Source organism: Oenanthe melanoleuca, chromosome 3 (assembly GCF_029582105.1).
Source record: "Oenanthe melanoleuca isolate GR-GAL-2019-014 chromosome 3, OMel1.0, whole genome shotgun sequence".
Classification (NCBI taxonomy): Eukaryota; Metazoa; Chordata; class Aves; order Passeriformes; family Muscicapidae; genus Oenanthe; species Oenanthe melanoleuca.
In genome coordinates, this window is record NC_079336.1 from 13,655,241 (window position 1) to 13,681,068 (window position 25,828).

General features: G+C 36.0%; 1 protein-coding gene across 1 annotated transcript in view; it reads left to right on the forward strand.

Moving 5' to 3' along the window:
- NOL10 (nucleolar protein 10) overlaps positions 1 to 25,436 on the forward strand; it is a 46,617-nt gene extending 21,181 nt beyond the window's left edge. Inside the window, exons 14-21 of the mRNA XM_056487858.1 lie at positions 13,192 to 13,318; positions 14,277 to 14,356; positions 14,536 to 14,634; positions 15,229 to 15,318; positions 17,037 to 17,210; positions 17,596 to 17,843; positions 21,498 to 21,600; positions 25,043 to 25,436. Of these exons, the coding sequence (XP_056343833.1) occupies positions 13,192 to 13,318; positions 14,277 to 14,356; positions 14,536 to 14,634; positions 15,229 to 15,318; positions 17,037 to 17,210; positions 17,596 to 17,843; positions 21,498 to 21,600; positions 25,043 to 25,162 (1,041 nt within the window). The 3' untranslated portion in view covers positions 25,163 to 25,436. The remainder of the gene's footprint in view (positions 1 to 13,191; positions 13,319 to 14,276; positions 14,357 to 14,535; positions 14,635 to 15,228; positions 15,319 to 17,036; positions 17,211 to 17,595; positions 17,844 to 21,497; positions 21,601 to 25,042) is intronic.
- The last annotated feature ends 392 nt before the right edge of the window (positions 25,437 to 25,828 follow it).

Consider the following 25,828-nt stretch of genomic DNA (forward strand, 5'->3'; position numbering starts at 1 on the left):
GACTGAAGGGTCTGGCACAGCCCAGTATTGTGTAATTTTACTGCATTTCCTAAAAATCAAGTATGTAGCTCACTAAATCCGTTTTTGTTGGCTGTTTTGTTTATTTTTTAATCTACCTTTTAAATGAAGAAAATATAAAATGGAGGACTTGTGTCAGCCTTCAACTGCTCCAGGGCATTTTTTATTAAGGAAAACTTAATGTTATTAACGCAGTCATGTTACAGTTTTATTCCTTGATCTTCCAGGCTAGTTATTTGAGCTCAGAGTTGCACACCTGTCCTTTGGTTTCTCTGTCAGTAGATGATTAATACATGTTTTTTTTCCATCCTTGGAAGACTTACTAATTTCCTTGCACAGGCAAAGTTAAGTTTAGTTACATGGGTCTTTGGAGCAAAATTTAAAAGAAATTTATTATTTGATCTCTTTTCATGGTGTTATTTTCCACCTTTTTTCTAAAAACTAGAATTCACAGTTTTTATAATGAGTAAATTAATTTTCTCTTTATTTGTTTACTTTAAGGTAGACTTGAATACAACTAAAAATGTGTCCTTTGTCTTTGAGATGTTGACAGGAACTGAGTTATAAGTCTTGTTAAATTCCATAACAGAATAAATGCCTGGGAGGAATGCTATTAGCTGTAAAGGACAATTATGTAAATAAAGTCCATTCAGTTGCCTGTGCCCATCATTGGCCTGTAGTGCTAATAATTATTCTCGTTTTAAATGCTTATTGGAACAGCTATAAGGAATTGCCATGGCTATGATCCAGGAGGATAGTATAGTGCTGTACTCTGAAGGAGACAGACATTCACAGTGGTGGGAGTCTTGCAGAGCAGTATGTGCATAGATGGGAGCAGACAGACCCAGCATCCCTGTCCCTGGTTGGAATTGGCCAGACAGTGCAGGACTGTGCCCAGCCCAGCATACCCAGCCTCTCAGCAGGTTTTATTAGTGTGGGCACAGTGCTGTGCTAACACAGCTCATGACTGGTGAACTGGAGCTGGCTCGTGTCCGGCCAGCTTGGAATGTGCTCTGGCTGAGCTCATGTCTGACTGATTATCTGTGTACGTGTGCCCGTTCTCTCTGTTGTTAATGCCAAAGCTAAATTTCTATTTCAAACCCAAAAAATTACTGTCTCCTGAACTTCAGGATTATAAAAGATTATGATACATTGAGTATCATAATATTGCCTGTGAAAGAAATGGCATGCATCAGCTTTTCCTGCAGAAGTTTCATCAGGATAGGTATGACAGCTGAGACTAGGAATGTCTGAGAATACTGCATTTCGGATCAAAAAGTAAAAAATCACTCCAGTTTTTTCCTTTGTGTGCAAAGCTGTAAGTAGAGGAAATGCAAGGTGATTTTTTGGTTTTCTAGAAAGGATAGGATATTTGCTTTTAAATAGCAAGATACCTTATCTAGGTACACAATGCAGAGTGAGCAAAAAGCAAATTGAATCTCACCATTGAAATGAAAAGTTTGTGTTACATGGGTAACATCTTGAGTGGCTTAGCTTAGAGACTTTATTTTATTTTGTTGGGCTGTAATGAGGGCAAGTGCCTCTGAATTCCTGACTGGAATTGGGCTGTTTGCCATTGGTTTAATAGCTAACTTGCAGTTTATGCAAACATTTGGAACCTGCTTCTTGCCAGCTGGCTTCCTGGTACATCACTTTGATGTGTGCCTCGGGAAGGTTGAAATGAAAGTTGTATGTGCCTTGGGATAGTTTTTAGACTACTGACTCAGAAACATAAGTTGATTCAATAGTGCAACCAGGTCCTGGCTAAAGAAGTGAAGAGAGGCAGAAGTTCCACTGACACACGGTGGTCCATTGGCCTGGGATATAAGATGAGTCAGATTCTCTTTAAGTTTAATTGGGGCTCTCATGTTGCATGCCATACAACGTTCTCTTTGCAGGTTGTACAGAAAACCCCCCACATGCCAACTCCTGGGTGCTCTGGGTGGGGAGCAAAGGGCCAAAGGTGTTAGTCTGAATGTTTACTTCTGGTTACACAAACATGTCTGATCTTAGCACAGATGTTGCAAATCAGTCCTGTCTCATTTATTGGACTTGTAAATTTGGGCTACATGAATATACTGAAACTGAAGCTTGCTGTATTCATTAGGCTGTTAAGAGAAGAGAGCAATTAAGCATGTAATTAATTGAGTGTAATATTCTGTGTTCTGGATTTTTTTTACTTTCCTGCAGTCTTGGCAGAACACTCCCTGTTGAGGCTAGAAGCAATGTACTTTTGGTATAGTGAAGATATTAAGCTCTTTAAGAAAAAATAAATCCTGGAGCATCTCTGGCTTCTTTTCAGGTGGTTTTGGAAAATAATTTGATATCCTAGCACTCTCCTAGTTCAGGGCTGTTGGAGTTATAAACTGGAAATGTTTCAAGAGCAAGTATTTCTTGACTACTTGATGATTCAGTTTCTCCAAGAGTATAAGGGTTCTGTTTTTAATACAATACCTACTTTGCACATGTGACTGTCCTTATTGCTAGAAATATCATGAATTTTGTCCTCTTAAAATTGAGTGGTTTTTCAGCTAAACCAGCCGTTGCTGGTACTTCTTGTCTTTCACACATTCTTTAACTGAATTTGTTTTCCCTTTACTCTTGGTTTTTGTTTTGTTTTTTTTTAAACCTCTAGTCTGGTTTAATTACTGTTTTAGCATCTTTTTGTTTTGAATATGCATCAAAAATGTTTATCCTTAAAAAAATGTTTTTTCTTGGATTTATAAAAAAATAGTTTTAGAAAACGTGAGAAAAATCAGTTTTTCCTTAGTGGTTAACCCTGAAATAACATAATCACTGATTAAGGCAACAAATCCTATTAGCTTACATGTTTTCATTTAATGCTGTTGTTATTTGGTGAAACAAATCTGTAGCGGGAACTTGGACTGAAGGAAATACAAACGAAAGCAGTTTTTTAATACCTTAGTTCATCCCCTGTGTTTCTTTCTGGATATTTGTTTGGAGTAGTTCTAGAATGTAAATTAGGGATGAATATGCTTTGATCATAGGTATCCAGATGAGCTGCTTCCAAATGGCCGTGTTGACCAAAGTTTTATTCAGTTCACTCACAGACAGAAAAAACATTTATCTGAAATATCTCAGTATTTTCTGTCAGTCTGTGATAGGGTGCTCTCACTAGTTCTATGCAAGAGGTTATGACCTGTCTTTACAGACTGTCATTTTTCACTTTATGAGGTGTGGGAGGTTTCCCCTGTGTTATACTCTCCACTTAGCTCTATGAGCCTTTCAGAACAGTTTTATCACTCTGAGATTTACATTCTTATCTGTTTTAGATCTACTGATTGTTTTTTTTTCTCTTTTGGGTCTTTATATGATAGGAATACAAACCTACCTGTCCACGCCTTGTACTTCATGCCTTTGGGGCCAGTGTTCTGTATAGTCAGCTGTCATTCAAATAGTTTGTGGGTGAAGTTAGTTACAGTGAGACATTCTGTATAGATTTTTAGCTTATGTGGTAAAAGCTATGAAGCAGATGATGCAATTCTTATTATATTTGTGTTTGGAATTTTGACACTAATAGAACAGATTAGCAGTAGAGTGCAAGATTTTTATTTCTTCTAGAATGTTTTCTAGTCTTCAGACTGGCAGTATTAGGTCATTCTGCATAAGTGCTGCCTCAAATGTTGTCTTGAAGATCATATGATGTGGCTGTGTTTTTTAGAAAATAGTTGTTCATCTTGTTCAGCCCTTCCCTAACATGTTTTTGGTAAAGTGGAAGGCAACCATGAAACTGGCTTGTGCTGAGAGATTTTTTTCTATCCTGAAACAATAGATAATGTCAAAAAACATTTCATAGTCTGGGAAAAAACTGTTGTAAAATAAAATAGTAGTTGTGACGTAGAATGGAAAATTTTGGTCTTAATGTTAGTTTGTTCATTTTGAAAACTGTAAAATGACTGGAAAGAAGGGTTGTTGTGAAGTAACATACTACGGTTGAGCTTGAGGGTTGCCAAGTGTCAAAAGAAGAAAGTTTCCATTCATAAAAAGGTACTTGAGTGTATCTTTGGCCTTTAAACTAATTCTAAGTCTTGATATTTCAATCTTGCAAAATTGTGTTTTTCATCCAGAGCAGTCTAATCCTTTACACAAAAAAAAAAAAAAAAAAAAAAAAAAAAAAAAAAAAAGTCTGGTGAATGATGCATTACCTATCTCACAGTATTTACAAGCATAGGAAAAAAGTTGTTTATCTTCACAAGCAGAAATGTGAGCTTCCTACTTCTAACCTAAACACTTTCAAACTGAAAAATAACACCCTGGGCTTACTCCCAACAAAGGATATCCTTCATTTCCCATGTGCTGGCTGAGAGAGACAGTACTACTTATCACATATATATAGAAGGAAAACACCAATGTGTGATAATCAGGAAACAATTTCTGATCTTCCTGTAAAACTTGTTTTAGATGTTTTCTGGTGCTAATGATGTACTAGTTTGACATCATGTCTAGATTAGGAAGTTGTATGAGCCCTGCTTAATGCTGTTGTGGCTGTTAGTGTACTAGGCAGCACTTCTTCAGTATTTTTTGCAGACAGCAGCACACTGACTGTAAAGTCATACATAGAGTTTTATGTCAAACTCTTCATAGAGCACAGGAGAACACTCTTAAAAGCAGAAGTTGTATGGAATTATACCAGGTGATTGCTCTGACCATTGATAGAAGAATCACATGCTTTTTAGTGTTGTTACTGTTTCTCAAGCAATTGGTGGTAATGGACCTTCTGTTCTTGAGTTCTTATTTTAAGAAATGTGTTTTGAGAGGGGGCTGTGCTCTCCTTTTGTTAAGTCTTGAGTATCTGAAAGATATTTTTTATTTCCTAACTTGGATTTGTTCTTTGCCTTGGGCCATCTATTCTTCACTTGATTGCTGAAAATTTAGAGTTGCAGTTGCTTAGCTTCAGTCGGTGAAGAGAGAGGCAGTCACAGATAATGAAAATGTGTAATTGCTGAAAGGAAGTTTTGAACTATGCTACATGTCTATCAGCATGTAATAAGAACTAGAGTGTTTTAGCTTTTGGATCAGAAAAGACAAAGCATGTGAGAGTTTTCTCTGTGTAATAATTTCAACTAAGTCTTCATTACATTTGGAGGTACAGGGTAACTGTATTCTCATCCTCTGTTTTGCACTCAGAATTTAAACATGTTGTGAGTTATAACTATTTTGTGCATAAATAGTGAGTTTCGAAGATCTAAGGTTTCTATCGCAGAAGACCGTAGAAGTCAATAAAACTATCAGATTTGTGAAAGCTTTTGAGCATTTATTTAGAAGCTGCTTTCTACTTAAAATTATTTCCTGAGTTATACAAAATTTCTTTAGCTTTATGCTTTGCAACGAAGTTGGTTTATGGTGAGCTTATCTTTATTATCTGTCTGGAGGAGCTGCACATTCCTAACAGGTAGCTGCTTTTCCTTCCCTTTGTGTTGTCTGGCAGTACTTGCATAAACTCACAGAGAAGTCTTCCTCCCAGTTTTGCAAAAAGCAGTTAAGCTGCAATGGAGGGAGTTATTAGAAATTCACACATTACTACATTTCCGGTAGTTTGTCAGTCATGTAAGGTAGACAAAGAGCTGTATTTGCCATTACCTTTGCATCTGTAGCATGTGTCAAATTTCCCTAAAATACAGGTTATCCTCCAGTATGTTTTGTTTTAATGATTGTATTTATGCTGTAACATTCCTTGGCATCTGGTGTGTCCTGTAAGAACTCTGTTGTTCCCAGCCACTTAAAAGCATGAGAGGCAAGATCCTACACAGTTGAGGAATTTTCCTGTCCCATCAAGAGAAACTGAGAAGGGGACATGCAGGGACTTGGCATTTTTAGCTTATTTTTGGTGGTTCTTACTTGTTAATTTAGATTGCCATGGGGGGCTGTTGCATACATACTAAAATCAATGCATGTGTTACTCTAATCGATGTTAGTAGTGGAAGTTTTGTCAATTGATGGCCTATGCTTGTAGTATTGCAAGAAGTGCCATTATGTTTTGAGAAACAGATTTCTGAACATGTTGGAACAGTTAAAAGCTGTATAGAAGTTCTTTCCTTGTTTAAAAAGAAGGCTGAGACACTTACGAAGTTTCCCACTTACCATTGCCTTGTCTACCTCTCCTGTAGTCACAAATGCAAGGGAAGAACTTCGCGAGGAATTTATTCTTTCTCATGTATCATGATAGGGTGGAATTTTTGTTAGACTGTGTAAACTGTGAAGATGGTGTCTGTGAGGGAGATTGTGCTGGTTCAGTGACAGAGTCACTGAACAGTAAATTGAATTCATTAAGGTTCTAATGAGTCCCAGAACCTATGCAAAGGAATTGGTAAGAGCACTTAGTCAAATGTGGTAGGGAATGGAAGATGTGGATGATCAAAGTAGAATGTGGTTCCTGACTTACTGTCAGCAAGGCATTAGATCAGCTGATGATATGTGATCTGCATCTTTCTTTTTTTTTATGGATAAAGAAAGACAATCAGCACATGTCCATAGGTAAATAAAACCTGTGAAGTGAGTCCCAGCTGAAGTCATTGCACAGTATTAAGGCAGTTTGCTTCTCTTTTTACAGCAGGTATGCTATAGAAGCTGCTGTGTTAGAATAAGGACAGACTTTTGGTAACTTTTGAATTATTTTTGGGAATATTTTTGAAATATTTTTGGGAAGGTGCTTGAACTAAGTAATGGTTGTAACGCAGGCTTTGAGAAGCCACTCTCTGATTACCTTTTGGGCTTCATTTGATAGTTGACTTCATGTGAAAATAGTGGTGTTCTACTTCAAGTTTCAGTGTATCTTTCTGACTTCACATTGTGTTAATATTTAAAACCTGTAGGGAGTCTGATAAATAACAAATTGTAGTAATACTGATGAAGTGTTTGTTTTATGTATGTCAGAACATGGTAGTAGAACATTGGTGGAAGCATTAGACTCTCAATGCCATGGCTGGTATATCACAGATGACTTGAGAAATGTCTCTTTTTAGCTCTGTCTTGTGAGGAAAAGAGCTATTCTAGTAATCTTATTTACAATTTTAAGGAGTAACTTTATTTGCTTGAGGGTGTTTTTTCCCCAATATTATGAGCAACATTGTCTCCTTCAAAAGATGGTGTCTTCACTAAAAGCACTCACTGTGGAAGCAGACCTGTGGCTGGTTAACTGACTGTAGTGCATGTCAGACCAGAGAATATGTGATTTAAAAAAAAACAAAAACCCAAACCACCACTAAAAAGCCAAGCTGCTTAGAATTAGAAAAATAAGTACTTACTATCTGATAACTACCACGGCGGAAAGATTTAGTATCTCATTCCTAGAAGATGCATGCAAGTTCCTGCAGCAGTTTTTTGTTTAACACTGGGAAGATCTTAAAAGCAATGTTTCCTTTAAAATGTTCTCTCAGGAGTAAACTTCCAAATAGTTGATTTGGCAGCTTACATAGCATAGTGAAAGGTAGGAAAACTATTCAACATCTCTGATTAATGAATGTGCCAAAAATGTCTGGATGCACTGGAGTTAGGATGAGAGAAAAAGCCAATTCATTATATAGTTCAGAGAAATTTATGAGTGTGTGGGCTTAAAACCAACTGCAGTGCTTTTGTCAGTAATATGCCAAAAAGGGAGAATGTGCTATTTAGTCTCTCTTGGTCATGTCTGTACTCCACTGAACTACTTGATGTCTTTAAAAGCACAAATCTACACCATATGATGTAGGGTGAATGAAAGCATGAAGAATATATAGGAGATTTGTTTGGAGTTTATTCCCCAAACCAATTTAATTTAGAGAATCAAAGAATTTTATTCAGCCCATTAAATAGAATTACGAGATTAACAGGACATAATTGGAGTTGATTGTAGAGCATTCATAGGAATAATGAAGATTACAAAAGAATGGCAGAATTCAAAATGACAAATTGTTTGGAGCATGTTGGTTGCTACGGAAACGCTGTGTATGGAAACATACTAGACAGAAACATAACAAGATACTGTGATCCCAAAGCTCCTTTCTAACACCAGCTGATCTCTTGGGCTGGCTGTGGTTGAAGGCCAAAAGCACAGCAACAAGAACAGAGAGCTCCAGCTTTCCATATCTACAAGGTAGAAGTAATCCATCTGGCTTTTTAGAGGTACCAGTTGCATTGATTTAATGTTAACTGTTAACAAGGTGCAATGATTTGTTAGTTCTTCTCTTGACTTCTCAATGCATCTAGATGGAAACTTTTCAAAGTTATTACATATTGAGATCTGTCTAATTCTTAAAATTAGAGAACAAAACATTGAAAACAATACTCTTAAAATTAATAGTAATTAATATTTCATGTAATTGCATTAATTAAATTTGGCTATACAATTAGGGAGCTAATTATGTTTAAAATGCAATTGCACATTTCAATCACTGCCCACACCCTGGGGATCATCTTTTTTTTTTACCTCTCTCATTAGACCTTCTATAATCTTTGTCCTGTTGAACGGTGTGATTGAAATGGAGAATATGCATGCATAGATGTGCATTTGCTTTCTCCAGCAGTTATATCCTGTTACAGGTTTTAAATGCTTTATATTGTGCCATTTCATTAAAAAACAAACAAAATTAAGATTTTAATATTATTATTTGTCTTCTCCAAAGAATTATTTTTGTCTCCAGTAGGTAAATACGTATGTGAAATCATTGAGTCAGATATATAAAATATATTTAATTTCAAGAAATGGTAGTCTAGAAAATAATCACTCTTCGTTGAAATGCTTTAAGTTTTATTTTTGGTTTTGTTTTTTTAATGTGGAAGGAGGAATGGAGGAGCCACCTTGAATTGTGAAGTCAAATCCCATCATATCCCAAGCATACAGATTGTATAATGTTTTCCTTGAATATTTCAGATTTCATCTGAAAATTAATTGTGGTTGTTCCCCATTATCTCCATTTAAAAGGCTGTTGAGTCACACTTCTCTGGTGCTTAGCTCAGCTCTAGTTTACATTGTCTCTGTGATGTATTTGTTGTGTAAGCATTACTGTTTCCGAAATCCTCCTTGCTGCCTTTCACAGTCCTTGCTACAGTTTTCATTCACTTATACTGAAGTTGTACACAATGTCTCCACCAACTCATTAATAATTTTACACAATACTTGTACATAGAGATCTGTTGAAGACTTTAAATATATACTATTTTTGTCGTAATCACCATTATTCAAATAATATGGCAGTGAATTATTTAGTTAGTACATTTTTGCTACTTAGTAATGGTCTTAGTCAAAATGCATAGAAGATACCACAAACATAGATTTTTGACAGAAGGTTTTACTTTTAAAATCCAAAGGAACAGTGATAGGATGTATTTTCATGCTTTTTTGTTATGAACTGTATCATAATGGTGTGGCATGATGCGGCCTTAAAGTTACTTCTTGTGAAACTGAAATTTTTGTGCATCTGACTGCTGCTGTCTCATGCAGCCACAGCACATAATGCCTCTGCTTTCCAAAGCCTCTGGAACTGTGTGGTTGAATGATGTCCACATACATTAAGTTAGTCTTCTAGAGGGAATTCAGACAGTCTAAACTTTCCAAATTCTACTGCATAATTTTAAAATCTAATTAATACAGTGAACATTTTGCATATTTTTGATTCCTAAAATAAACCAGTGAAGGTTGGAAGGGTTGAGTCTTACTATATTTTGACATCTTGTTTATTGCTGAAGAGTTTATCACTGCCTTGTTTGAAATCTTCCAGGAACTTACTGCTTAACATCCAGAAAAACAGATTTTGGAACCGGTTTTTACTCCCTGAGAAGTAAAGAGCAACTGTTCAGTCACTCCTGTAGAATTGGTCTCAGAAACCTTCAAACAGGTTCTTAACAACACTCATCAGATGTGCATTCATTGTAGTTTAATTTAAATCTCTTGACATCTGCCTGTGGGAGCTTCTACACATCCTGGGCTCCTTTTAAATTGTTGAGTATGTTTAATACTAGTTAGGATTAGGACAGGGTTTTTTTGCTCTCAGGACTCTGCAGAGCTGACTGTCAAACTATTGAGTGGTGTTTAAAAGTGTACAAGTGCTGTCTGGTGTTCCAAATTCAAGATATGGAACATCTGTTTTGGGCTGGGAATAACATCTATCCTAGGGTGCATTAATTTTAGGAGAATTACAGACCAATGACAGGATTATATTTTCTACAGAAGTGCTCAGGAATTAGGCATGGCCATAAGAACTGTTGTTATACATGCAAGACTTGTGGTGCCACAAGACTACGAAGTCAAACATCTTGTAAAATAGAGGACAAAGAGCTGTGATTTTTGAAGTTATTTTACAATATTAAAAAAATATTTTTCTGTGAACATTTTTCTATTTCTTGGTCAGTTTGGTCTCAGACTTGTCTCTGCTCAGTTGGGTGCTAGACCACTCATATTTTGTGTCTTCTCTGTGTAAAGTGAAGAAATATTCTAATGTATATAAGAAAAATTTGATATTAGGTAGCACAGTAATGTCTGTTCTTACCTGTCACTTAAGTTGCATGCAGTTACCTACCTCTTAACATTTTCTCATTTATGCTGTGAATTTCAGTGTGTTTTTCTCTGTGAGATGTGGTGGATTCATACCTTTCCACTCCAAACTGGCAGTGTATTAATTGACCTACACAAACTCCACGGCTTTGTTTTGTGATGGCTCTAACAGGGACTGCAGACAAGGCTGAGGTGGTGCCAGTGCTGGATGACAGCAGCTCTAAGGGGTCCCAGGGGTTCCCACTTGTGTTGCAATGTGGCCACTATATGGAAAGTCATGAACTGGGGTAGACAGGCCAGTTTCACTTGTCCTGCCTTGTCCCTGGATCTACAGTGCAGACCAGCCCTGTCAATCGTTGTTTGTACCTGGGCATCCACCTGGAATGGTGGATTCTTGGAGCCTGGCATTCTGGAGTGCTCTTATCATCATCCTGGGGTGCTGTTGCTTGACAGTGGAGCATTAAATTCTGGAGTTAAAAATGCAGTAGCAGGTAAATTCTGTGAAGGTTTACTCTTGCAGCAGAAGGGCATGTCTTGATTATGTTCTTGTGGCTGATATTGTTTGCCTTTTCTATTTTTGAATTTCTTCCTAAGCTTTGAAAAGTGTTTCACTTTAATGCACAAAGCAGAGCTCTTAAAGTGTCGTAGAATAGGTAGAATAAGTGGTTTCAGTGGGGTGGGAGAAGGGGAAATAAGGTAATAAAACATACACAGATATCTCTGTAGGGTTTTCCTTTCTGTCAGTTAACATGTGAAATTTGAATAATGGTTGGACTTTCTATTTTTTCCTGGTATTCTGCCACTTCTTTTTTCCAGTATCTCATTTCCCTGACTTTGTTTTCTAAGATCTGATCATCTAGCTCACTCCACAGATTATTGTGAATAATCAGGTTTTTTGACTTATGTGTTTCATGGCACAGATTATGACCCATGAAGAGTTTTACTCTCAGTATCAGGTGTTGAGTATAGGTGAGAATGTTGTCCTTAAACTTTATTACAAGAGAAGTTTTGTTTAGTTAGTAAGCAGCTTGGGAGTTTTTTTAATAAGGACAAACTGCTTCATATGAAACAAAGTTATCTAGGTAAACTTAAGTTTCTTCCACACCAGTCATGTTTTTTGATGGTCTGGTAACGAGGGACAGAAAACTGATTCCTTAAGTGGCATGAAGACTTTTAATAGATCTAGACTGCTTCTTTTTAATAGAAAAGCTTGGCATTTAATAAGTGGGTTTGGAGGAAATAATATAAAAAATTAAAATCTGGATGGAGACAAAAGCTTTTGAAATGTTGGCAAGAAGTCAATCTGAATGTTATATATGTCATTTATTTCTGGTGCAGACATGGGGATTTTGGTTAATTAAGTAGGAAAAATGTTTCTTGTTAGTAACATCTTGGGAATTTCCTTGGAAGCTCTTGGTAATTGGAATGAAATATGCAGCATGGTAAAAAAAATGCCCTTTTTCATTTGGCACGTTATGGTTCTCAGCTAGAACTGTGATCTTAGGAAGATAAATCATATTTAATACAAAGACAATAGTGGTCTAGAATAAAATATTATTCTCTGGAGTGTTACACACAAGAATGTGTTTGATAGAATGTTATGGTCTAGAACACAATTTTACAGGTTTTTTGTGTATAGTCTTCAAAAGAGGACTTCAGAGTTAGAAGAAAGACACTTCTTAAATGAACAGCATTGTCTCATGCAGTTATCACACAATCACTTTAAAACAAACTATATGTTAAATAAATAAAATCACTTCTAGTTGTTTCCATAATTAAATAGGATCTTAAAATGTTGTTGTTGTATCACAAGCATTCCTATGATTGACTGCAGAGTTTTTAGCATCAATTTTTAGCAAACAAATCAGAAACCTCATTAAAAGTCCAACTATAGGATTTAACTGGTCACTTAACATTCTAAAACATCAGCTCATTTACACTAGAGAGAGAAATGCAGTGTTAGATTTTTCCATGCTGCTAACTCACCTACTAAAATAGTAGACTGCTGGAACAGCTGAGTGTGACTGCATGAGTCAAAATGGAAAGGAATTTCTATCAGAACAGCAGGAGGGAAAAGTAAAGGGAGCTGATTTTTAACTTGGGAAATTGGAGGAAGCTTATATGGAAAAATACATTGATAGTACTACCTAATATTGTACAAACGAATCCTTTGCCTCATCATGGAAATGTGCAAGTATTTTTAGTATTTCCTGTTATCTGTTCATACAGTATGTGTTTATTCCTGAATAAATACATGAAATGTATCTGTGGTGTTATATTTAAAATAAATAGGTCAGAGTAGGATTTAACATGATTGCGTAGTGAACCTAATGAATTCAAGATCTAGAAGCACTTTGCAAATTAGTTGCTATCTAGTGCTGTTAGTTTGTACTTTCTTCTATAATGTTTGGCTCTAAGCTTTTAGTAAATTAATCAGACTGGGACCACTTGAAACAGTTAAACTTGAAACCTCCAGACTGGCTGGTCTCAAATGACCTAAATTAAAACAACATTTACATAATCTATAGTACTCTTTGTTGGTAAAGCAAGCAATAGGTTTAATTGTGTTCTCTAAGTGCTGTGGGATTAATTTGCTGTTCCATTACAGCACAGTAGCCAAGAGCCTAACTGTAGGCTTTTTTGGTAAGAAAATGCAATGTTACAACTTTCCATAATATCCACAGGTTTTAGGACCTGCCCCAAAATGGTGTTCCTTCTTGGACAACTTGACTGAAGAACTGGAAGAGAATCCAGAAAGCACTGTTTATGATGATTACAAATTTGTTACCAGAAAAGACCTTGAAAATTTAGGTAAAACAGTTTTATATGCTCTTTGGCTACTTCTTTGTTCAGTTTTTAAACATTTACATATCTGATTTTTGTAATTTCAGTGTGATGTATGAAGACTGTTATAAATTCACTGATGGTAGTTTCCTCTTGTTTTCTTTGTTATTAATATTCCAGACTGATGGCTCTAAGTTCTTTGATTCCCAACCAATTCAACACTAGACACTTGTGTTTTGCATATTTTTATCCCAAGAATGTGATTGATATTTGCTAATATAATACCTCTGGGAATCTGCTATGTGTGCTTTCATATGCCACATGGATAGGAAGAGAAGTTGGTTTAGTTTTCAAAATATTTTTGAGGTGCTCAAAATAGAATTTGGAACTCACAGCCAAAGGCTGCCCTAATTAAATGTAGCAAGTTTCAGAAAATGCAAATCATTCTAGGACTAATAGTTTCAAGAAATTGGAACACTGAAAATTATATAGCAGAGAAGGTAAGCAACCTCCTGAGGCAGTTAGTCCTTTTTTTGTCTGTTATGTGGTTTGATCGATGTTTTGCTCCAGTTTACTTAATTTACCTCTGACTGTGAGTGTTGGGTTTGACCCAAGACAAGCCTCTTTAATTAAAATGATCTCTCTATCACACTAAAAAATGGGGACTATGACTTCGAAAAAATCCTCTGGAATTCTTTGTGAACTTCTATAGAGCATGGTGCATGTGGGCCTTTTAAAAACATGCTCAGTAACGTGTATTATGACAAGAAACATGGATTTGGTTGCTCTGAAGAAGCTTAAAATTTTTTGCTTGCCAGAGTGATTTTTATTCCCAGTTCTACTTAGTCTTGATGCCATGATTGTGACTGTTAGATTGATGTTTTGCACTGGCAGTTCTTTGTCTTAAGGAAGTGAACTGACTGGCTTGGAATAGAGTTCTTTTTATGTAAAAGCTCTTCGAAATTCTCTGGAACTTTTTCCCTAGGCCTTGCTCATCTCATTGGATCATCATTGCTCAGAGCATATATGCATGGCTTCTTCATGGACATAAGACTTTATCATAAGGTAAATAAGGCTGAATCTCACCAGTTTTTATTTCAACAATAAAATAAATGTGCTGGGGGTTTTCACTGTCTTTTTGTGTTTGTTTGTTTTTGTTGTGGCTGGGTTTTTTTCCATCCAGGTAATGGGCTGTGTCCTGTATTAATGGTATTTTCTTTTTACTTCCTTCTGCTTGTTCAAAGGCAAAAATGATGGCTAACCCCTTTGCCTATGAAGAATATAGAAGAGAGAAAATAAGGCAGAAGATAGAAGAAACACGTGCACAGAGAGTTCAACTGAAGGTGAATCCTAGAAACAAATAGCATACTTTGGGGAAAACTATTCATAAAGAGTAATATTTTCCTAAGTGTATCTTAGAGATGTAGTGACTTAGAGTTTGATTATGTTTATTATTGGACACACAAAGAATTTATAGAACTTCTTGAATGGAAACATAACATTCCCATACATGTGATTTTGAAAGGCTGGTACCAAACTGAAAATGCAACTCTCATCTCTTTTGCCACTTGAGCAGATAATACACTGGTAAAACTTTGCATTTTCTACTTCTGTCATTAAATTACTTAAGGCATTTAGACATGATACTCTGGAAAGAAATACATGAAAATTGTATTGTGTTTATAAATAGTAACTTTGTAGATTGGACCTGTTCAATATAAAAGGAAAAAGAGTTGCTTTTGAAGTTCTAAACCTGATACATTAGAAGTTAAAAATAATACATAAGTTCTTAATTCTTCTCGAAGTGCAGTTGCTTTACTGGTATCTAGAGATATTTGGAACCAGTTAAGGAGCTTTTCTGCAATAGTTGTAAGAACATAAGCCATGTAGGTTGCATGTGTAAAAGGCTAATTTATTAATTGTTTTCCTCTTTTTAGAAACTCCCAAAAGTTAATAAAGAACTTGCACTCAAACTAATTGAAGAAGAAGGAGAAGAGCAACAGTTCAGTAAAAAAAGAAAACAAAAGGTGAGCTCTTGTTTTGGTGAATTCTCTAGCTGGGAGCACAGAACTCGCAATGATTACGGATTCTTTATTTTTTTGTTGTTGCTGTTTGGCCAAACAGATTCAAAATACCATTGTTTCTGTTTCTTATAAATAACTTATTCTGGTAGGTGGCTTTAAGATGGATTTGACTGTAGCTGCAGCACAAAAAAAGACTATATAGTAGCTTGAAGCTAAAAATGATGAAATACTGTGAAGGTAATACAGGTTTCATAGGACTCTAGAGGCTGGTTAATGCAGCCTTAATATCACAGCTGTTAAAACAAGACTCGTTGTTTACATTTGTTTTGGTATTTTGGTGGAGACAGGATAGATGTTGTCTATAAAATTTAAGCTCCAATTGCCTTTTTTTGTGCATACAATTGAATATATTTTATAGAATAGCTCAAACAAATTGCTTTTATGCAACAGGAGTTCTTCTAGATGTTAAAAGTAATCCATTTCTCTGCTAAGAGAAGTTTTAAATGAAGAAATGGGTGAATGTTTAATATCTAATGGGAGAGGAGGCTTTGTATAGGTAGCACTTAATAGGTGCTCATTCTCACAGGAATATATCAATCATAAAAGGCAGACACCAACTGCATGTGATAAATAATGAAATCTTGTGTGTTAAGGTTTGTAGGAAGGATGAACTACTAAAAAGATAAGTGGTGGTGAAACTTAAATGCAAACTTAAGCAAATAGTACAATGAAAATGAGAGTTCAATAGCTGGGGACAGCTTTTTTCTTGGAGTACATGGAGATTGTAGACTGGATTGAGAACTAAATAAAAATGTATATAAAAATGTACATTCAGGTTATTTTTCTGAAAGAGTATTAGAGTCCTATTACAAGCAGTTTATTTTAGGCTTTGGGATTTACTTTTTGGCTGTGGTTGAAAGTTCCACATTTGTGTCATTTTTGTGTTTGAAATTTACTCTTCTTGTTTTCTGTATCCTTTGTTCCACCCTCCTTTTCTTCAGTAACGATAAAAACCTAATGCAGTAGTGGGATTAATGTGCTGGTATAAGTTGAGCAATGTTAAAAAATAAGCATCTTCTAATAAAAAGCTATGCATGCAATGATTTTAAAATGATAACTGGTCTTCTCATATGATGAATTAGTAGCTTGAACTGTTCTGAATTCACCAGTAGCATAATTTACACTGAGTTCATTTTACTTTGACATGAATTTAATCTGCCTTTTCCATTCTGTGTGTGAAAGTAGTGAAGAAAAAGTGTTACAATCTGTATAACATTTCCTCTGAAGTATTTACAGTAAAATAATAGTAGCATTGCGTAAAGACATGTACCCTTATAATTTGTTTTACATGTTGTAGGCACATCCCCATCAGGCAGTATATTTGCCTTGGAGGTACTGCTGATTAGTCAGTAGATATCAACATGTCTCCAGACTAGCTGGCTGAATGTATGAGAAACATTTATTTGAAAATATTAGTAATTGGGTATTTAAAGTGTCTGTACTGTGCATTAAAAAAAACTCTTGCTTACAGGTAGCTTAAAACAATCATTGTAAAAATACAGTGAGCATAAATCTTGATTTTTATTTAACCTGGAAGGATAGAGCAACTGGCATTTCATATACTGGTTATTAATTTTGTTTAATTAAGAGAAAGTGTTACTTATTTTGTTAATGTCTATTTCAGAATTGTTTAACTTGCTTATGCTTTGCTTCTGTTCCAGAATCTGCCCAGCCTCCTCAAAGATGATCGTTTTAAGGTCATGTTTGAGAATCCAGATTTCCAGGTGGATGAGCAGAGTGAAGAATTTAGGCTACTTAACCCACTTGTTTCTAAAATAAGTGAGAAAAGAAAGAGGAAGCTAAAGATCTTAGAACAACTGGAAGCACAGGGAGAGGTAAAATATTTTCCATTTGGATTAAGAAAACTCCGTAAGCTTTTTTTTTCCTCTGTTTCAAGCTTTCAGACTTCTCACTCCAGAAAGATGGAGGCAATGCAAGAATGTCTTATTAGCTACAATAATTAAGTGTAATTTATAATGTTAATCAACTTTTTTGATGTAATATCGTTTTTGCACAAGCACAAGTTTGAAAATCATAAAATATGTAGATGGTAACAACCTTGTAATATACTTTTAAGCTTCATTTGCTGTTACTGCTTTTGTTCAAAAATTGTAGTTCTCTTCAGCTGTATCTATCTAAAAGCTGTCACATACTCTGCAGGAATGATTTGGAAAGAAAATTAGTTGATGATTTCTTACTTTATACTATTTTTGTCTGCAGGAAGAAGAGGAAGAACCAGAAGGAAAAGCAAGTGATGCAGAAAGTTCTGAGAGTTCAGATGATGAAAAAGGCTGGGTTGAAGAGGTCAGGAAACAGCGCAAGCTTTTACGCCAAGAGGAAAAACTAAAGCGGCAGGAAAGGCTCAAGGAGGATCAGCAAACATTACTGAAACCTCAGTTTTTTGAGATTAAAGAAGGAGAGGAATTCAGAAGCTTCAAAGACTCTGCCAAAAAACAGAAATTAATGAAGTAAGACTAATGTTCTATTTTAATAGGTGGGGGTGGATGATTCTCAAGTATTTCCCTACAGTGCATGTCCACGATGTTTTGGCTTGGAAGCTTGTTAGTAGCTAGTAAAGTAGCTTGTTTACTTGCTAGTAAAGCTACATTTGGTGATCCAAGGGTATAACTTAAAGTGACATGGTTGCTGAAAGCTTTGTTTTATAGATAAACAAATGCACAAGTAGGACAGAAACACAACACAAATGAAATGAGCAAGATACTACTGAGTCAGATTGGGGGATCCATTATTCAGTGTTGGTGAAGTGCAGTTCTCACACGTAACAGTGATGGTCTTGTGGACTGGTTATATTTCTCCACCAATGTCAGTATGAGGTTAACAGGCTGGATGCTTTTCATGTGAATATCTAAAAGGATTTGAGGGAGAAAAATAATTTCTTCACCCCAGGAAAAGCAATAACAAATACCACAGACCTGTCCTGTAGATGAAGGAATGTGTGATGACATACACCATCCAAAGACTTCTAACAGAGTGCTTGTTAAGAAATGAGAGAATCTGTCCTAAGATTTGCTGCTAATAGATCCCCTTTCTGGTAGATGCACAGATAGGATATCACATAAAATGTTAAAAAAAAAAGAGGAATTTGAGGACAGAATAGGATGACCAAAAAAATGAATGTGGTAGCATCACTTCTTTGTTTTCTGAGTTGCTGTCATTGAGTTGACTTACATGAGGTTTTTTTAGCTTTGTTTAAGCAATTAGCTCTATACTCGCTGATCACTTTGTGTTCATCCAAGCATTGTTCTCAGTATGGAGTTTGGTGTTCCTCAGATTCTTAGAAAAAAATTAAAAATCAACAGCTGTTGCATTATCTGTTCCATATAATGCATATCTGATATGATTTTGTAGTCATAATGATTTAGCTTGTGTTGTGAGCTAACTTGTTTGGTTAAATAAGCATTTTTACATATTAGAATTCTGTGAAGAAAATAAATATGTTTAGTGCTGGCCTTATTCAGTGATAAGTAGTCAGCATAAAAGTAATTAATTCAAGTAGCATATTGAAAACTGGAAAGACTGTAGTGGCATGTACAATCTGGTGAGGCTGGCATGTTTGTCTTTGATTTGATATATCCAAGTTACAGAATGATGGTCTGTGACCAATATAATTAAGTACCTTAATACCTTCACTATGCATTTAATGGCTAGATGTTCTTTTTTTCTCTAATCATATAATGTTCTACCTGAGGAAACAGTTTATGACTTATATAAAACTGGGTGTTTCTTTTGACATGTTCCTGACTCAGCATGGCTCCAAGCCCAACTTTTAAAGCAGTGGTGCGTACTATAAATTTCTTTCTAGACCAACAGTCTACACATTTCTCTGTGCAGGGAAGCTGCAAAATTTGGTTCTGTAAAACACCCTGTCTCAAATCCATCTATGTTTAATTTTCCCTTTTTGTACTCTTACACTTGCACAACAAACCTGCAAATCCTTGCTTTCTTTCCCTGCAACATAAGTTTCCTACCTAGTAACTTGAAAGGAAACCATAAAAAGAAAGGATTTTTATCTGTGTTCTAAGAGATCTTTTGATTTACTTGATATCCCTTTAAAGAGTATGGTACTGAAGTTAAAACATGTCAAAATCAAAAACTATAGTAGTCATATTTTATAAGAAGTATGACAGTTAAGGTATATATCTTCAGAGGTGGCCAAGAAAGCCAACAAAAATATAGTTAGTATTTCTGAAGAGATATTCCTGTTTTACAGCAGGAAAAGTCCTGAAAAACTGTCTTTTATAATGAGGGGAAAAAAAATTACATGGGTAATTTTTTTGTTTGGTTTTTACGTTAGGGTAAGGGAATTTGCTTCTCATAGCTCTGTGAACATATCCCTTGAATTAATTTGTTGAGAAAGATGTAAAAAAACCCAGCCAAAACAAAAAAACCAGCTGTTGTTTGGGTATCAGTATGTACCATTCACTGTCATTTGAGGTCTGCACATTTTCAGATAAATAGAGCCATACCTGTGTTTTTTCAGTAAGATTACTACCCCACAGCATGTTGCTAGTATCTACTCACTTTAATTTTTTCTCCTGACTGAAGCAGTGTCTAGGCAGTCATGCTAAATAATTGCTGGGTAGTAGCCATATTTCTCCAGTTCACTTTCAAAGGGGAGAAAAATGGGACTTCACTTGAATGTAGAAATCCCACCACAATGTTGGTGACTGATCTTCTGCCACAGTTAGCTCTAAGGCTTAGCTTGTCTTTCCGATTCACACAGATGGAACAAGTTTTTAAATGTACTCAATGAAAAATATACTACAGAAAAAAATACAAAGTACCTAGTCATGAGAAATAAAGTAGTTCTTGACAGTAATTTTTCATTGTTAATCTGAAAAGTCTTTGTTACATAAAATGGCTCATTAACCAAAATTCAGTGGACTTCAGAGACTTCATGTATAGGCCACAGCCATGAGTTCTTCATGCACAGTAAATACCATTGACTTTGGTGGCTGCTATTTTTTTTATATTTATTATCTCTATTTTTATGATGATTTCTTTTCCACTTTTAAAATTGTATAGAAAATGTCTCTTGGCCCTCTTCAGAAAGAACTAATGAGGCACTAATAGCATCTCAAATTGCAGAAACTAATTTTTTTTACAGTTAGAATGTTTTCTAAGCACATGCAAAGTGAATTTGATCATACAAGCCGTGTCATATTCTCAGAGGGTGCCACGTAACTCATAGGACCTACATTGTAGGAGAAGGGTGAGCCAGGCTAAGGCTCACAGGTGCCTTTAGGGAGGCTGGCTGAAGCCAGCCCCTGTCCTGCCTGCCTGCCTCCCCCCTGAGCTGGAGGCTGTTTTTCCACTCCTCAGCTGTCCCAGTTTACAGCCCACCTTAACTGAAGTCAGCAAGCATCATATGAAGTACCAGCTCACAAGCTGGAGCAGCTGGGGCGCATCCATGTGTCTTGCTTTTGCAGGGCATTAGCTTCCAGTGAAAGAACTGAAAACTGTCAGTTTTGACCACAGAAATTGGAGTTTGGTGCCTGAGGGACAGGCTCTACACCAGTTTGCTTACAGAAACTCAGTGATAAGCACTGTGCTTGAAGGCTTATGCTTCCTGGCTGGGCCCAGAGTCTGTCTTTATCACATTCTCTTGTTTATGTTGTTCTTTTATTCAGAAAACTGCTTAGACTGGTGAAGTGATTCGTTCAGAGATGAATTCATTCCAGTGTATAGTCAAGCTTACTTCCTGCCCTCAAAAGTGTTTCCAATTCAGAAATATAAAATTTCAAGGAAATGGAATATATCTAGCCTTACATTTTATTGGTGCAGTTTAATATCACCAACATTTTTGGACATTTCATAGAAAACTATAGCAGTAGAAGGGTGTGATTTCTTTCTCAATTAGAGTCATGTTACTTTTTCAGCAGCAAAAACAATGAACTTTACATAAATTTTAAGTGCTTTTAATGAAAGCAGTATCTGGAGGGAATTATTGAATTTATCTTTCTGTTTCTTTAATGTTTATTTTTTTAGTTATGACATTTCAGGTTTTCAGAGAAATTGAGATTAGTTTCGACTGCGTTGTCAACTTTTATTATAGTAAAAACACGGCAGAAAAAGGGACTAATGTTGATTTTTCTCTGCAGGAAAACTCTTGAAGATCGTTTAAAGCTTGAAGAAAAACTTGGCACGCTCAATGTGTCTGATACCACAGTAGGCAGCAAACAGGCAACATTCAAATTAAAGAAGGTGAGCTATATATATATATATATATATATAATTTTTAAGATAATGCACAAGTAACTTTAGTTTTTGCATGAAAGAACAGGAACTTAAAACCGTCAAGCAAATGTCCCTCTTCATTTCTTTATAAGCTGCCAACTCTTCAGGTTCTTGCCAAGGGAATGAAAGCCTCTGGTAGTACTCTCTGTTTATCCTGTATTAACTCAGGCAACACTTCTAAAGTCTTAGGTTCTGGTGGAAAATAATGGCTTTCATCTTTTAATTGTCATTTGCAGAGGTACCACCAGATGCTTGTGGCCGTGCCTGACTTCAGTGCCAGCACTGATCAGATCTCAGTCTGCAGATGCAAATGCAATTTAGGGTGCTGCAGTTCAGGCTTTCTCTCAGTTTAGCATGTTGAGTGGTCTCAGCATGATAGAAGCAGAGCTCCAAACCACCTTTGTTATTGACCTTATGGAACACAGGTCACAGGAATGAGCTCTGCTCATATACTGGTTGTCACATTCCATACGGACTGTGTAGTTGACTGCTACTATTTCCTTCCCAAGGGTTTTGATTTTCCATTCTAAAGAATTTGTAGATTGCATGCAGGTGATTGTTTTGTAGTATGGGGACAGTTAAATAAATGCTTATGTGCATCTGCTATTGCTGCAGTACACTTAGGGATTTTTTTTTTACTTGAAAATTGCTTTAAAACTGAAGATAGGATTCAGTTTAAAAGCAGATGACCCATATGAATTGATACTTGACCTGACAAAATTTATTTTGGTTGAAATTGGTTTTCCTCAAGTAATTATCTTTGCTATAGCACATTTCTCCTTACCACTGGTCAAATACTGTTCTCACTCGTAAAACATTGTCACAAAAAAGGCTAAGTGGTTATATAATTGTCAAATTGGATATGCCTGAGGAAAAAAAAAAGCAGATTTGTTGACTGTCTCTACCTTCCTTACTTTACTGTTTATTATCTGTTTGTAGATGTCGTTTTTAATCTTTTAAGAGGATCTTACAGATGTCCTCTTTGTTTCCTATATTCCTGGAATTTAAAATGTGGTGACTGTGGATTAAGTTGCAAATTCCTCTGCAGTGCCATGTTGGGTAACCTTTCTGGCAATTTTGCCAACTCTGTAACTGATGGTATCTTGTAGCTTATTTAATTGGCTTTGCAGGGCTTCAAGGCACAGTATTTTTTACAGTAGCTTTAACTTAAGAAGTGCAAAGCCACAAGATTTTTTGCAGTTGGTGGTGCACACTAAACTGTCAGCTTTTACTGAGAAATACTTGGGAACAAGGTAGACAGACCTTGCAGGAAGAAGACAGCAGTGGTTTGGAATGCCACTTTTACTTGATTCCATCAGATAAGATACAGCTTTAAGGGTTTTCTTTAATTATGGTGCTTCTAACGTTTATGGATTTTCCCTGACTATTTAACGATATTGCTTTATTGAAATACGTACACATTAAAACAATTTTTAAAAATCTAATTTGAAGAAAAATAATGCATCTGCAGTGGAGGATATTTTCTCCTATCAAGAGAGCAAGAAAGTAAGACAAGTCTTCTCTCAACGAAACAGACCCTATGTACATCTTCTAAAGTCCCAAAGAATGAAGGAGGAAGAGCTAGGAGGAAGTCACAGTATGCAGTCCTGGCATCTTTTTCAGAGGATGAAGAGTTGGAGTTGGCAAGCCAAAAAGGGGTTTTAGTATCAGTTGAAACATCAGCTTCCACTCTGTGATGCCATACCTCAAAGGGCAGGTGTATTTAGGAGTCGGTGGAAAGATTTTGTAGGGGAGAGAATTGTCCTTCCATAGGGTTGGTGTCACTTCAACTCCTAAGTGAGTGGAACTGAGGCTGGACTTGGCTCCTGCAGGTGTGGTATGTTGGCAACCTCCTGATGCCCAGCTAGCATTGACAGAACCAGTTATGAAACTTTGTCAGTGATATTTCACAGTTTAGTTTTCAGAGAATTTGAATATGGTTCCTGCAGTGTGGCAGCTTATTTTTCAATTTCAATATGCTTTATCATAGCAAACAGATCTAACAAAATAGCAGGATTTCCAAAATACCAAAGTAATTACACTACTAGGTCAGTATGGAAGATACTCAAAAACACCAAACCTTAAAATTTCTAATGCAGATCAAGGTCATTCAGTTTCAGTACACTATGAGTAGCTGTCTATATGATCTTAAGAAGAGGTCTGGAGACAGAGAGAAGCTACCTGTATTTTCAAATAGTGGATATCTTGTTGCTGTGCTTGCACAGAAAATGGGAATTCATAAATTTCATCAAAGTCTAAAGACCATTAGCTTTTTCTGCCTTGATACCAGTATGGGCTGATTGCTACATTTGGTAAATTGGGTTGTATCTCACCTCAGCCAAAATGCTGTCCATGCAAGCAAACCTCTAGCTCAGCTAAATGGTGAGACTGGGGGAGGTGAGCTGATATGAATGCTGTTGGTTACAGAATGAGATGCAGTGGGAATGCAGCTGCATGCCCAGTGGTAATTCTGTCATGCTATTGATGCAGTTATCCTGGGCTGCTTGAAATTGCTCAAATTGCTGGAGTGCTTTTTGACATGGACAGTTGCCTGAGCTTGGCTGGTTCAAGTTACATTTTATGCTTAGTTTAAAGGCAAACTTTAGTCTTCCAAAGAAAATAGTAGTTTGTGGCTGTAAGAGCCATTTCATCTACATGGTACATCAAAACATCTTCCAGCATGTTTTTGGTTAAGAGAAGAAACATTAATAGATCATGTGCCATAGGAGCAGAAATTTTAGAATTACTTTCATGTAGAAAGTCTTTCTAGAATTGCATACAGCATATCAAACACTTTCAAGAACTCCTAAGAACACATTTTAGGAAACGTATGTTCAGCAAATTTAACTAATTGTTCTGTCTTTTTAAAATTAAATTGTGCAATATTAAGCCTGACAGATTTTAAGAAGCATTTGGACAATACTCTTGGGCACATAGAGTGATTCTAGCCAGGGAGACTCCTGCAGGGCCAGGGGTTGGATTCAGTAATACCTGTGGGTCCCTTCCAAATCAGTTTATTCTATTCTGTGATTCTGTGATTAAACTTGAAAACACTAGTTAATGAAAGTAGATACTAAGTAGCCACAAATTGGGATCGGTGTTCTTAAGGGTGTTTACACATAAATTCTGCAGTGTAGTGTTAAGCATTGTTTTTTTTTATCTGAAATACATTATTCACTGTTTTTTGATATCTTTATGTTAAACATTGGCTCTGAAAGACTTGGAATGATAATGCCTAAGGGTATCTAGAATTAACAGCTACAGTCTGACACAAGATAGCATGGGGCAACTAATGGTAACATTTGCAGATATGATTAATGGAATTCTGACTTGATATATTGATACTGGGACAATGAGGTGATGTGTCAATTTACAGGAACCTGAGTCTATTTTTGTTTTAATATTCCAGTCAGAACAGCAAAGGAAACAGCAGGAAGCTGAGAGACGACATCGTCAAGAGAGGAAAACTCTTCGGCGCTCTGCCAGTCATCTCAAGAGCAGACGTGGAAGAGGACGACTATTTCACTGATTTCTGTTCTTTTTTTAAGAAATTTTAACCTCATTTTTCATTTGAAAAAGGGGATTTTTCAGATTGGGACACAGTACCAATGGATTTGTATTTATTGGTGAACACAAAACCAGAACTTCCTAAACCTTGTGTTAATTAATGAAAAGTTTGTGAAAGTACTGACCAAAGGACACTATAAATATGGTCCATTGTGAACTGTATTTATTCAGAAATCACCAGCAACTGGTTATTGTGTAACCCTGGATGTTTTCTATATAAGAATTTATGTATACAAGGAGGCTGTCTGTCTTTTATTTAACTTAAGACCTGTGAGTTTCAGTTTCTGAAATCTTTGTGACTGCTTAGATAAAAAATCAAGGGTAAGTTATTTTGTCTAAAAACTTATCTTTACAAGGACACAACACATTTTTCTGGTTCTTGAAGGGTGACACACAATTGTGTTTTTCATATATATTCATATATATTTCATATATATTCGTATATTCTTGGGTTGCCTTTAGTAGCAAATGGTACAGATGGTTGTCAGGAGGACAATTGAGAATGCCTGATATGGGTTCCTCTGGGTCATTCTGTAAGGAAACCTCTCTTGCCACATCAATGTAAAAAGGGGAAGCTCAGAAGGAGGGTAGTCCTGTAAACTTAGATTTTGTAAATATCCAAATCCTC